Below are 14,741 nucleotides of genomic sequence, written 5' to 3' on the forward strand. Positions count from 1 at the left end.
ATGAAGTGACACCAATAACCTTCAAAAAGTCATGTAAAATAATTATAAATGTTTATCATATTGCACCACGGGTTTATAAAAAATAAAACCTTGACTAAAATACATGGAGCCAAATCAACTCCTAACAATTTGGGACTCTCAAGGCCAAGCTTCAATTTTATTGAACGCGAAACTTGGAAACTAACATCGACACGCTGGATACCCTTCAGCGATGATTGACGTAATTGCAATTCATGCGAACTTCACCTCCATTCCTAGTGAGAACTTGGACGTTCCCAAGCTTCACCATGGACACCAAAAACTGGTTCTGAAAGAGAAAGGGTTGAGATGCCATTGCTTCCACAAAGGGAGATGTTCTTTGATCTGAATGGAGTTCTTGATCCGTCGTTAACAACCCTACTTTCTTTTGAAGATTTGTGTAGTAAACGGTGTCGAACGTCCTCGGAGTTATTACGTCGAGGTAAACAAGGTCCGTCGTCCGTCTACATCTTCTCTTCAATAGATTCAAGTAAGAGGTATTGAGTGAGGGATCGGGCCTTTTGGTTCCGTTGAAGTTGTAGACCCTGTTTAGAAATGTAGAGCAGGAAGCTCTACCAATGGTGTGTGCTCCAGAGAGAGTGACCAAATCAAGAATATCTAAACCTATAGTTTTGAAGTAATTGATCAGGGTGGTAACATTTTCATGCCCTTGAGGGACCCTTTCGGCTTCTTTGTCTATTGAAATTCTCCCGTCTTTGCGCCCGAATGGGACTTGCCAGAACGGACCTCCGGCAAAGACAGTGGCGTCTCTTGCGGCGGCGGTGAGAATGTCGGCACAAGAGACGGTTCTAGGGCACCTCTTCTCGAGCGCTGCCTTGATTTCGTCAATCACTTGGAAACCTCTCAGAGTACTGCTGACATATGATGCCCTCTCACTTCCTTTAAAGTTCAACAAAATGGATGCGTCGCATCCCTGCAATAATTATAGATAGTGCATAAGGAACTTAAGAAGATATACCAACATGTCTCTAGTTGAACAGTGGAATTCTTCTCTTTTGTGGTGTTTTTTCTTAGATTTGTGTTTTTCTCCTATAGCCCAAAAGTGAAAAGTTTGCTTATATCGTTTTCATTTGCGTGAAGATTTAGCTAACAAATTTCTATGTATTGTACCAAAAAAAAAAAAAAAAATGCTATTTTATAGAGTAATACCACGTAAGTGGAATAAAATAAACTCTGATTCTTCTTTTTCTTACAAACCATTGCTGATTAAAAGTATGATTTTTATTCAAGTTGTATAACAGTTGTATAGGAGTTTACTAAATACTATTACTCGTTTAAAAAATGAAATTATATAAACCAAAAATAATGCCATATATATATAGAAAAATTCTCCTCGGCATTCTCAAGTGTCCATCTCCCAACATTCTTGTTTTAAGTGGCGCATTAAGGTCCACTTTTTAAATAAAAACAAAAGAATAAATAAAATATTTAGAGATGGACACTTGAGAATTCTGAGTAACATTTCTCATATATATTTGTGTTGTTATTAGAAATTCATTAATCAAAACAAAAGAAATGAAGAAAGGCAAGGATTTAGTTTCAACAATGAGTTTGATATGATTTATAGAAACTGTATCTATATATATAAAGTATATGTCCCTGCTTACCCTAACAGCACAGTCGTGGAAGTGCAGACGAATGAGGCTAGGAGCCAAGGTGAAATCCTTCTGAATCCAGGCTCCCACTTTTTGCTGGATGATGCCCTCAGCATCCGGACATGTTTTAAGGTAGTAATCGAAAGACAAGTAATCTGCAGGATTTTTAGTAGTCGCAGTAACAGGTTCAATGGCCGACAACCCCAAATGAAGGAGGAAGACAAAGAGAGCCAAATGCCCAAATTTCATGTTTCTTTGATCGACTATTTTCTATCACTAGCAAGAGAGACGTGCGGAGTTTGTGGAATATGTGTGTTAATTAGTCTTGCTTTTATAGGGTTGTTGATAATCGATGCTTGTGTTTGAAGAAAAATGAGAACGTGAGAAGCACTCTCCACACAAAAGGTTGACATGCAAACATGTAGATTTAGCAACAAACTCTCAACTCTCAAAGGTCAAACAATAATAATATTTATTTAATTTCCTTTTGTGTTTGAAATTGAAATCTCTCTCACCCATAAAGAATTTGGGTTTTAGTGGTGAAGAATTTTCCAGAGGCTTAAGCCACATGTGCTGACTATGTGTGCCCACTGCATTAGAATATTGCTCCATGTAAACGCCAACTTCATTATCTAGAATTCTTTATGCATACATACATAATTAATTTCCATCTTAGGGTCTCTTATTCAACCATTGGAACTAGAGGCCGGCGTTCCTCTTAATGGATCTTGGTGATCATAGGTAATACTATCGGCCCGATAAAGGCCCACAGAAGCCTTCCAAGCCCACGGACATTCGGGCTCCTATAACCTTCGGCCTCCTTACTGAAATTAAGGAGGCCACAAACTCTAGGGCAAAGTAGTCTCACTTATATAAAGTAAAATTTGTTGACTTAGGCATCAGAGTGTTTCCTGTTAATGTAATCAGACGAGTCACCCTTTGCTTCTTTGTTTGGAGGTATCCTTGTCCGAGTTGAAGGGTAGCGGTTAACTGTATCAACAAATCCATTCCATATATACCTAGAAAAACAAAAAGTGGCGAGAACAATATTTCTATTTTCTTTCATGCTAAATTTGCCAAGAGGAAAAACATTTTTCTTCACAATTGTCAAAGCAACAAGACAGGAAAAGCGATGTCTAATATTTTCTTTTAAGCTAAATTGGTAAAAGGAACAATATTTTTCTAATTTATTTCTTATATTTCGATGACAAATTTTTCAAAAACAAAAAAAAAAAAAGCTACTGCATCCCAATATATATATACCAATACTGATTTCGTGTTAATCAAAAATTAATTGAATGATTAACCTTTTTTTCCTTTTTCCATTCTTTCTAATCAAGATCGAACTCCATGATGAGTAGGATTAGGAGAGATGTAAGTGATCAGTGCATTTGAGTGAGCTAGAGGCCGATGGAGATTGGAGAAGAAGCGTCACCATTATCATTGGGCCCAGCGACGTGCATGCTTTATATATAGAAATCCAGATCCTCATGATCGAACATGATCATGATCTCCTTGGGTCAAATGATTGGTCGTCAAACCACTGTCTATTTCATTTCGTTCTTGCCGGACGAGTTGAAAAGAAGCAAATATAAAGAGTTGTTCTTTTTGTTATATCTATTCTGATTCAAACGAGATTGGAATAAATAAATGCTAAGTTCAATACATATATCTTCACGTGCCTAGCCTAGCTAGGATACTTGAGATATCAAATTTGATCAACGTGTGGTGCAGTGTAATGGGTATAATACATATTTGTCGGTGTCGTTTAAGAATAGTTAAGAAAGAAAGAAAGAAACATATGAACTTCATCTCTGTTCAATAGATTAGATATTTAATTAAGGCAAAATGAAAAGTTGATCATTGGGAGACCCTCTTATTTCTAAGAAGCTCTCAGCTGCTGATTGTGAGTGTTTATTGGATATAATCTGTAGTAGAATCAATTCTTGGTTGGCTAAGCATCTCTCTTTTGTGGGTAGATTAAAACTCTTGACTTCGGTAAACTATAGTATCCAAATTTACTGGTATTCTATTTTGCTTTTACCTAAGAAAGTGATTAAACTTAGGGGAAAATGCAAAATTAGTCCTTGTGGTTTACCTCATTTACAATTAGCTCCATATAGTATCAAAATGAACTCAAAGATCCCTAAGGTATGCAAAAAAAAAAAAAAAAAAATAGTCCCTACAGTCAAATTCCGTCCACTAATTTAACATATTCCTTTAATGTAACACTAATATAAATATGGCAAGTATTACAATTTTATTGGCTCTAACATTTCATGTTATCAGAATATGTTAAGTCAATGAACTAAATTTGATTGTAAAGACTAAAATTTTTTTTGGCATACCTCAAGGACTTTTGAATTCATTTTGATAGCACAGTGAGTTAATTGCAAATCAGGTAAACCACATGAACTGATTTTGCATTTTTCCCTTAAACTTAATAAGAGAAAGTGTAATCCTTTCTTGTGGAATGACAGTGAGGGACACTGCTAATATAATCCTAAAGTTGCTTGGGATTATATGTGTTCCTAAGTTGAAGGGAGGTTTGGGTTTGAAAAAATTGGTTGGTTGGTGATGAGTTCTAAATATTTCATATTTGAGCCCCCTAATTTATATCTATTAATCTTTTAGCTATGTCCTAATCTGATGTCTTGTGCAAATTCTGTGGTTTTAGTGTTTTGCAGGTTGCTAAGGGAAAACTGTAGTCTTGATGTGAAAAATGAAAAGTTTGAAAAAAAGAGCACAAACGAAAGTGAGATTGAGCGCACGGCCCTATGCTCGAGCCTAGCAAGAGCACACTCAAGCGCACCCTCGCCTATGCCCAAGCAAGCAGTGCCCAAGCACTACGCCACAGGAGAAAATATGCATACTCGAGAGGGATCAAGCACACCTAGTGTGCAATGGAGCGCACTTGTCTGACCTGGCGCTATTTTTTAAGTTAAACCCCTAGAATACCCTAGGCAAAGCCCTATAAATAGAATAGACTTCAGAGAAAATTGTAGGAGGCTATAGAGTATGAAATTTCAAAGTAGAGAGAAGAGAGTTTAGGGTCTTCCTAGCTTTTGATGTTCTCAACTTTGGAGTTTCAATTTGTAAGCTTCTCAATCCATGGATACAATTATACTTGTTTTATCTTTAAATTCCATGAGAGGCTAAACACTCAAATAAGGTTGAGGATGAAGCTTCACTTATGATTAGCAACACTACTCTCATATCATGTAATATTTTTCAATTTAATGAATTTTATTTTCCAATTGTTTTACTTCAATTCAATTAAGTGTGATGATTCTTTGATATCTTTTGTGATTCAAAGATACATTTGATTATTTGAAATAATTTCATGTGATTAAATGTGCACTCCTAGTGTGCGATGGAGAGCACCTGTCTGACCTGGCACTGTTTTTTAGGTTAAACCCCTAGAAAACCCTAGGCAAAGCCCTATAAATAGAATAGACTTCAGAGAAAATTGTGGGAGGCTATAGAGTACGAAATTTCAAAGTAGAGAGAAGAGAGTTTAGGGTCTTCCTAGCTTTTGATGTTCTCAACTTTGGAGTTTTAATTTGTAAGCTTCTCAATCCATGGATACAATTGTTTTATCTTTAAATTCCATGAGAGGCTAAACACTCAAATAAGATTGAGGATAAAGCTTCACTTATGATTAGTAACACTATTCTCATATCATGTAATATTTTCCAATTTAATGAATTTTATTTTCCAATTGTTTTACTTCAATTCAATTAAGTGGGATGATTCTTGGATATCTTTTGTGATTCAAAGATACATTTGATGATTTGAAATAATTTCATGTAATTGATTGTTTGGTTTTCTTTGTAAAAGAATTGGATATCCCTTGTGATTTATTCTATGGATACAATTGATGTTTCGATTTAAATTGGATATTGTTTGTAATTTACGGATACACTTGATGATTTGATTTAAATTGGATTTCTTTTATGATTTATGCAAAGAATGGACACATGGGATGATTTTGATTAACCCTTTTAAGCAAAAGTAAAACATACCTAAAATTTTGTTGTGAGAACTTTGATAAATATTATTGATCATGAAAATATGTTGCTATATATGACTTTGTGAGTGCGGATTCCGAAACCTTAGTGATTCGTTAATTGGTGAATTTCACTTTATTTTGTTTATGCTTTTGATTTTATATTCATAAAAACAATCTCTCACTTTTTGAAACTAGGTTACGATTTGATTGATTTAGACATAAATTCTGCTTTCAAAAACACAATTCCTTGTACGATCGACCTCGCACTTGTAATCCTTTTGGTAGGACGTGGTGTAAAATTCTATTTCACAGCTTTTAATAGAAATTAAACACATCAGGTAGAAATACAAAATGTGTACAATAAAGATGAAAATATGGTATCTTTAATTCAAATCAATTACTTGAACTTTAAATGTGATTTAAAATAAGGTGATTCAACATATAGGATCTATATTTACCCATCAAAGCTTAAGCTACAAAAAATCGAGTGGTTTCTAACGTGGCAAACAGTAACCAAATTTTACCACGTCAGTAATTATCTTTTGGCACGTCAACAAATTTTTTTTTAACGTGTTAAATGTACCACATCAATATTTATTGACGTGTTACATTCAACACGTCAGTTGATAGTCTGTTGTTCGGCAAGGCGACCCCAGATCAGTGGCATCGATTGACAAAAATTCTATGTATGTATGAGAAGGCATCGGGGCAGCGGCTAAACCAAGCAAAAAAGGCGATTTTCTTTAGTCGTAATACTCCCCCAGCTCAGAAGCAGGAGATCTTCAAATTATCAGGGATTTCAGAAGATCAAAGAAATGATAAGTATCTTGGCCTTCCAGCTCTTGTAGGCAAATCCCATAAGCAAGCGTTCAAAAGCATAAAAGACAAAGTCCATCGTCGCCTGGGAGATTGGAAACTAAAATTGTTGTCACAAGCTAGAAAGGAAATATTGCTAAAAGCTGTGATCCAAGCAATCCCCTCGTAAAGCATGAATATATTCCTCCTTCCGAAAGGATTATGTACTGAAATTAATTCTCTGATGCAGAAGTTTTGGTAGGGAAATCATGGAAAAGAACATAGTATCCATTGGATGACTTGGAGGAAAATGGGGATGTCAAGATCCATGGTGGTTTAGGCTTTCGCGATTTTGGTGAATTTTAACAACGCCCTTCTAGCGAAACAATTCTGGCGATTATTACGAGTTCCAGACAGTCTCACAGCACGAATTATCAAGGCAAAATACTACCCTAAATCTACCATTCTGGAAGCCAAGTTGACTTTGAAACCTTCCCTCGCTTGGCGAAGCATCCATGGCTCTAAGAAGATAGTTGAGGAAGGAATGATTGGGCGTATTGGCAATGGGCAATCAGTCAATATTTGGGAGGATAAATGGATCCCGTGTCCCTCGACCTACAAGCCCCATTCTCCCCCAACGGTGTTAGACTCTAGAAGTAAGGTGTGCACACTCATTGATTCGGATACGGCAGGGTGGAATCAAAATTTGCTCTCAAGAATTTTTTCTAAGGAAGAGGTGACGGCAATTAATTCCATAGCAATAAGCCACTTGAACCAGCCAGATGTTCGGATTTGGAGGGGAACGAACTTGGGCACTTTCTCGGTCAAGAGTGCCTATCACCTTGCTAATGAGTTGGAGCAAAGATAGAATCCAGAAAGCTCCAACCCGATGGAGGAGAGTTTTCTATGGAGGGAAATCTGGAAACTGCCTCTTCCCAATGCGACTAGGAATTTTTTTTGGAGAGCATGCCATAACCTTTTGCCAACAAGGGATAACCTCCTTAAGAGGAAAGTGGTGAAGGACCCGATGTGTCCGATATGTGAAAGGGAACCAGAAACTGTGATGCATGCATTATGGGGGTGTCCAGCAGCTTCGGATGCTTGGGGGAGCAGCAGACGGGTGTTCCAAAAATGTGCGCAGGAGGGAACCAACTTCATGCAGTTAGCGGAACACATATTCCTCAAATGTGCGTCGCATGAGTATGTGCTGTTCGTGACTATAGCACGGCAGTTGTGGTTCAGACGAAACTCTTGGATCCATGAAGGCCATTTCTCGAGTCCAAGCGAGCTCTTGCAGAAGTCCCTCGAGTACATTACGGAATTCCAAAAGCAACATGACAGGGGCCTTCGAAGCACGAGAATAAGTCCGGTTGATCATGGAAAGGCTTGGCAAGCCCCTGACACTGGAAGAGTCAAGGCAAACTGGGATGTTGCCATAGATAGAACTCGGGACAAAGTTGGAATAGGAGTCGTGATCCGGGATGAGAAAGGGCAGGTAGTAGCAGCATTGTGTAAGACACGACTAGGTTGCCTGGAGTCGTCGACTGGTGAAGCGCTAAGTGCCTATCAAGCTGTCAGGTTTCTGAAGGAGCAGGGATTGCAACGTGTGATCATAGAAGGAGACGCCAAACAAATAGTTGATGCTGTCAATACCCCAACGAGCACATGGTCCCGGTTTGGACATCTGGTGGATGATACTAGGCACCTTCTACAGACTTTTTCTTGGTGGTCTTGTGTTTTCGCTCATAGAGAAGCCAATGAGACTGCTCATAGGTTAGCAAGAGCGGCCATAACAGATGTTGGCGATAGAATTTGGCACAGTCAAACTCCATATTGTATTCGTGACATTGTGTTGAAGGAGCAATTAGCTCTTTCTTTGATTGTTTGATGGGATCCTAATCCCACTTCATGATTATTATCTATAAATTTGCAAGTCTTTATTCCAAAAAAAAAAAAAAAAAAAAAACACGTCAGGATTTCCTGACGTGTCAATATTTGACACATCAGGAAATCTAGATTCAATTTAATTTTTTTTATATATATATATCAGGTTTCTGACATGCTATTTTTAGCACGTCGGAAATAAATAAATAAATAAATATATATATATATATATATATATATATATATATATATATATATATCAAGTTTATTTACATTATATATATATTTCATCTTCTTCTTTTTTTTTTTACACAGGTTCCTGACGCTAAAAATAGCACGTCAGAAAAAAAAAAAAATTATATACATATTTTTTATATCAGGTTTATTTATATTATATATACTTCATCTTTTTCTTTTCTTTTTTTGTTTTACAGGTTCCTGGCGTGCTAAAAATAGCACGTTAGAAATTTCTGACGTGCTATTTTTAGCACATCAAATATATATATATATATAACTGTTTTCTGACGTGCTAGTTTTAGCACGTCAGAAAAAAGTTTTTTTCAGGTTTATTTATATTATATATATTTCATCTAATTTTTGTTTTTTATTAGGAAAGATTTTAAATGAAAATGAGACTCAAAATTTTTTCAGATCTTTATTAAACAACTACTCTTTGATTTATTATTCTCCATGCAGTAATATAGAAATTAAAATAAAATAAAAATAAAAATAAAAACTGTTTTCTGACGTGCTAAAACTCGAACGTCAGAAATTTCTGACGTGCTAGTTTTAGCACGTCAAAAAACAATTTTTTTTTTTCAGGTTTATTTATATTATATATATTTCATCTAATTTTTGTTTTTTATTAGGAAGGATTTTTTTTTCTCTCTCTGCACGCTTATATATATCTTCTTCATTCTTCTTCTCTCCCTTTCTTAATTAATTCATTCTTCTTCTCTCCTTTTTTTTTTAATTTCTTTTTTTTTTCTCTCTTTGCACGCTTCCATTCTTCATTCTTCTCATTTTTTTTTTTTTCTTTTCTTTTTCCTCCCCCAAGTTCCAACACACTGTAGTGTGCACACCCTACAATTTTTTTTTTTATTATCTTTTTTTTTCTCTCTCTCTGCACGCTTCTATCTTCTTCATTTTTATTTTTTATTTTTTTTTAATTCCAAACGTGCTACTTTAATGCATCAGAAATTTCTGACGCGCTGAATCTAGCACGTCAAAAATTTCTGACGTGTTAAATGTTGGCACGTCACTAAAAAAATGGGCGTGACATTCAACTTTTTCCCTCTTCATTCCCTCTTTTTATATATTATTTATTCTTTTCCTTTTTTATTTATTTCCCCACACTCTCTCTCTCCTCTCTCAATCTGCACAGCTAGCCGGCCAGCTCCCTCTACTCTCTCAACCCACACTTTCTTCCCCTCTTCTTTTATTTTCCTCTGCTTTTGTTTCCCTCTTCTTTGATCTGCACAGCCGACCAGCACCCTCTAGAGGGAAGAAGAAAAAGAAAATGAGAAGAGAAAAAGAAGAGAAGCAGCAGAAGAAATGCAGAAGAAGAAAATGAAAAGGAGAAGAGAAGCAGAAGAAAAAATAAAAAGGGGGAAGAGAAGAAGAAGAAGAGAAGATAAATAAGAAGATTTTTTGGGTTTTTGAAAATTTGTTGGATTTGACGTTTGGGTTTTTGATTTTTCAAGTTGATTTTTTGATTTGAGTTTTTGAAGGTTTTTTGGGTTTGAATTTTTGAAAATTAATGAAGAAAAGAAGAGAGAGAGAGAGTGAGAAAATGAAGAGGGAGATCAATCAATCTGGAGAGGGTGGAAAAAAAAATTTAAAAAAAAAACATTTTATTTTAATTGAAAAATAATTGAAATTAATAAATTTTTTAATTGAAAAAAAAATTTAAAAAAAAGAAAAATTATTATTTTTTAATAATTTTTTAAAACTTACTGACGTGTTAATTTAACACGTCAGAACATTTTCTGACATGTCAATTTCTAACACGTCAGTAATTTTTTCTAACGTGTTAAATCTACCACGTAAGAAATTTTCATTTCTAACACCCATAATATTAACGCCTGAAACACTTCAAAAATACCCCGTTAGAAGGATTTTTTGACGTGTCAAACCACCTAACACGTCAAAAAACTTATGTCAGCAAAAAATTAGTTTTTTGTAGTGCTTTATAGACTATATATTTTATTGATCTATGATTTGAGTACATAACTCTTTATAAAACTTTAAGATGTGATTTAAAATATTTTAAATTAAAAATATCCTTTAAATGATGATTAACAAATCAAATCCTTGGATTTAAAAAATACAAAATCAACCTTTATCATTAAGGATTTATATAAGTAGTGGTCATCCATTTTGGTGATTGTGCTCATTAGTGTTGCGTTAAATTGTATTGCTTTCTTTTTCATTTTTTAAGTGGGAGGGGTATAAATTGTATTGCTTTCTTTTTCATTTTTTAAGTGGGAGGGGTATATAATTGTATTGCTTTCTTTTTCATTTCTTTTTCATTTTAGAGAGAGAGAGAGAGAGAGAGAGAGAATAAATGTCTTTATTTCATATTCAAATATTTAGTAAAAATTTTACAGCTTTAACATACAGGCAAACTTTAACAATCACAGTGCAAAAAAAAAAAAGACAAAAGACAAAAAAAATATATATATATATCCACATTTACAAGAATTAAGCAAGATAAAATCACTCCAGATTATTGGAAAGAAAATGACATGAACCAATCCACAAAGGCAGCAGATTTGACGACTGCATAAATATTTAAGCTTTGCAGCAAATAAAACGACCAAGTCCTTTAGGAGGATCCCCATCCCCATGTCCTTCATCATCTCCAGAAATCTCAACCGCCTTATGCTGTTGATGCTTCTTTTTGGTCTCATCTTTAGGGACAGTTACAGTAAGCACCCCATCACGCATTGAAGCCTTAATTTCGTCGACCTTTGCATTTTCCGGCAAACGGAACTGCCTCGAGAAGCTGCCACGACCTCTCTCCTTGCAGTGCCACTTGTCGGCCTTGTCGTCGTCCGGCAAATCTTTCCTCTCCCCACTCATATGAACCACTCTGTCGTCATGCACTTGAAGCTTCACGTCCTCTTTCGCAACACCCGGAAGATCAATCTCAAAGATGTGGACGTGAGGGGTTTCCTTCCAGTCCATCTGGGTATCCGAGCTTTCGAAGAAGAAGCCTCGGAAAGGATCGAGAAAGTTTCGCTGATCCAAGAGGGATTGAAATAGAGACATCTTATATTACTAGTTTTCTTCAATAGATCTTGTTTGCTGGTAGTTGTTGATCGATGTTGGTGTATATATATTGGAAGGAGGAAGAGAAAGTAGCTTCTTGAAATTTCTGGAGGTGTAGAGAAGAATGTTGGAGAAAGTTTGTGTGCTCCATTGCAGTGTGCTTTTCGAATTCTAGTTTGAGAGTCAAAGTCAGTGTTAGACGAAGTCTCCAGAAGAACCTGGAAAATTATGATTAAAGCCCATATACCCATTTTTACCTATAACACCATGTCGTCAGTACAAAAAAATCATTTTTTTCTTGATTAGAGTTTTTTTGACTTGTTGTAGTGTCTGACACATCAGAAAACTTTTTTGATATGGCGTTTTTTATGTGTGTTGAAGGTCAAAAACATATGAGTTAGTAAATTTTTTTTACTGGCGTGTTACTATTTGACACATCAAAATTTATTAACGTGTTACTGTTTGGCACATCAATAAATTTTGCTGACGTATTATATTTTAACACGTCAATAAATTACTAACATATCAAATTTTGACACGCCAATAATTTATTGACGTGTCAAATTTTGCCATGTCAATAATTTATTGACGTGTTAAAATATAACACGTCAATAAATTTACTGATGTGTCTAAATTTTAAAAAATTATTAAAAAATAATAATTTTTCTTTTTTAAAATTTATTTTGGAATTTTTTTTCAATTAAAAAATTTATTAATTTAAATTATTTTTCAATTACAATAATTTTTTCTTTTAATTTTTTTCACCAATTTCTTTTCTCCGGCACTTACGCCATTCTCTCTCCCTCTCTTCTTTTCTCCATTTTCAAAATCTCAAACCCAAAAAATCTTCGAAAAATCAAAAATCCAAATCAAAAAATCAACCTGAAAAATCAAAAACCCAAACGTCGTCAAACCTAACAAATCTTTAAAAACCCAAAAAATCTTCTTATCTTCTCTTCTTCTTCTTCTCTTCTCCGTTTTTTTTTTTTTTTTTTTTTTTTTTTTTCTTCTCATCTTCTTCTCTTCTCCTTTTCTTTTTCTTCTTCTTCTGCTTTTTCTTCAGTTGCTTCTCTTCTCCCTTTCTTTTTCTTCTTCCCTCTAGAGGGAGCTGGCTGTGAAGAGAGAAGAGGGATATTGAGAGAGGAGAGAGAGAGTATGGGGAAATAAAAGAAGAGGGAAAGAATAAATAATAAGAAGAGAGAAAAAGTTAAATATCCCGCTCATTTTTTTAGTAATGTGCCAACATTTAACATGTCAAAAATTACTGACGTGTGAAACTACCACGTCAGAAATTTCTGACGTGGCAATGCAATAAAATGATCATTTTTTGCCCATAAAGTGTTAGGTGGTAAGAGATCATAGGCCTCATCTATAATTGTTGTGGTCCCACCCACTGATAAGCCTATGACCTCTTACCACCTAGGACTTTTATGGGCAAAAAATGGTTATTTTATTGCACTATAGCATATCTCTTATAGACCTGTCAACTTTGCCACGTCAGAAAAATATTTACTGATGTGGCATAAATGCCAAGTTAGTAATTAGTGACGTGGCAAAAATTCGTGTATTGTAGCCACGTCAGAAATTGATAGTTTTTTTATAGTGCATTGTAATTAGATGGTGGCAGACCAAAACAAAGGAAAAAAAAAAAAAATAGACTTAAGTACTCTAGGTGAAAAGGAGGTCAGTAAAATTCACTAACCACTTCCGCTAAATAACCCTAATAACCGCTAACCGCTTTTTAAAAGAAAAAATAAAAATAAACCAAAACGACGTCTTTTCTATAGTAATACAATAATGCTTACTAAATACGACATCATTTATATATATATATATATATATATATATATATATATATATACGGTTATCAATTTTTCCTAACCGCCTTCAAAAACGGTTAGCGGTTAGTGCGGAGAGCACTAGCAGCAGCTTCTCTTTGATTTTTCCCCTATGAAAATATATTTCAGAGTAAAGTCCACATTACTCCTCTCAAACTACTACTCAATTAACATTGTATTCCCAAACTACCAAAACATTGTCAATATCTCATCTATTGTATAATCAAGTTTAAATCGAATATTCACTTCTTGATTAGTAGCTCTCTATCTTTGCTCGATGATAATACATGCTTATGTTATGATTTTTAGATTCCTCAAATTTACTAATTTCATATTCCTATGCATTTAGTCTAATTATGCTAGAGAGAGAGGAGATTTCTCAGTTAACTACTAGTTAGCTGAATTGGGTAAATTGCTAGTAACCCTACCAAATTGGTTAAGGCCATTTTTTGGGTATTACAATGTCACAATCAATGGATTAAAAAAAGAAAAAATCATAATATTTTTTTAAAAAATGGATAACTTGACTTTACCCCCCTCAAATGACGCATCTTTTGTAAACACCCCTCTAATGTTTAAAACCTCTCACTTTTATATATCAAACTTTCGGATTCTTCCAAATACCCTATTCCGTTAGGATTTTTTCTTAAATCCTAACAGAGGGGTGTAAAATTCCTAAAATGTCCTCATTTTTTATTAAAAAATAATTTTTTTTTTTTTAAAAAAAAAATTCCTAACTTATGGGTTCATCGGTAGATATAACACACCCATTTTGTGACCCACACGTCATATTATTATTATATATTAATAAACAAATAAAAATGACAACCGCAGGTCACCAAGGCGGGTCACTTGGTGACCCGCAATGGGTCACACTTTTTTTTAATATAATAATGATAATAATAATTTTTTATTTATAAATAAGAGTCAATTTAGAATTTTTAAAAATTTCAAGAGTATAAAGGAATTTTTTACTCCTTCTACCGTTTGATTTAACTCTGATCTCTAACGGAAGGGGGTAGTTGGAAAAAATCAAAAGATTGATGTACCAAAATGAGAGGTTTTAAACATTAGAAGAGTGTTTACAAAAACCACATTATTTTAGGGCAACAAAATGAAGTTACTCCTAAAAAACATTATGTCGAATCCCTTTGTATTCTGAGTTATTTTACTTTAAGATTTGAATTTTTTATTTCTAAATAATTATTTTTTTCCATTATACCTTCCTAATTTTTCGTCTCTCTCTCTCTAGTACCCTTCTCCACCTCTCTCTCTCTCTTCTGTCCTCTCTCAACCCACATAGCC

At 34.6% G+C, this 14,741-nt stretch overlaps 3 protein-coding genes across 3 annotated transcripts; 1 reads left to right on the forward strand and 2 right to left on the reverse strand.

Moving 5' to 3' along the window:
- Nucleotides 1–205: 205 nt before the first annotated feature.
- Nucleotides 206–1,883, reverse strand: LOC132183695 (peroxidase 7-like). Its single transcript, XM_059597072.2, has 2 exons — nt 1,647–1,883; nt 206–952 (listed from the first exon to the last, which is right to left on the reverse strand). The coding sequence occupies exons 1-2, from the start codon at nt 1,881–1,883 to the stop codon at nt 206–208; spliced, it is 984 nt and encodes a 327-aa protein (XP_059453055.1).
- A 5,447-nt stretch (nt 1,884–7,330) lies between these two features.
- On the forward strand, nt 7,331–8,329 carry LOC148584517 (uncharacterized). Its single transcript, XM_088518490.1, has one exon. The coding sequence runs from the start codon at nt 7,331–7,333 to the stop codon at nt 8,327–8,329; it is 999 nt and encodes a 332-aa protein (XP_088374616.1).
- A 2,706-nt stretch (nt 8,330–11,035) lies between these two features.
- On the reverse strand, nt 11,036–11,748 carry LOC132184918 (17.5 kDa class I heat shock protein-like). Its single transcript, XM_059598707.2, has one exon. It carries the CDS (start codon nt 11,596–11,598, stop codon nt 11,119–11,121), a length of 480 nt encoding a protein of 159 aa, XP_059454690.2. The 5' UTR covers nt 11,599–11,748; the 3' UTR covers nt 11,036–11,118.
- Nucleotides 11,749–14,741: the final 2,993 nt, after the last annotated feature.

This window comes from Corylus avellana, chromosome 7, assembly GCF_965113065.1.
Source record: "Corylus avellana chromosome 7, dhCorAvel1.hap1.2, whole genome shotgun sequence".
Classification (NCBI taxonomy): Eukaryota; Viridiplantae; Streptophyta; class Magnoliopsida; order Fagales; family Betulaceae; genus Corylus; species Corylus avellana.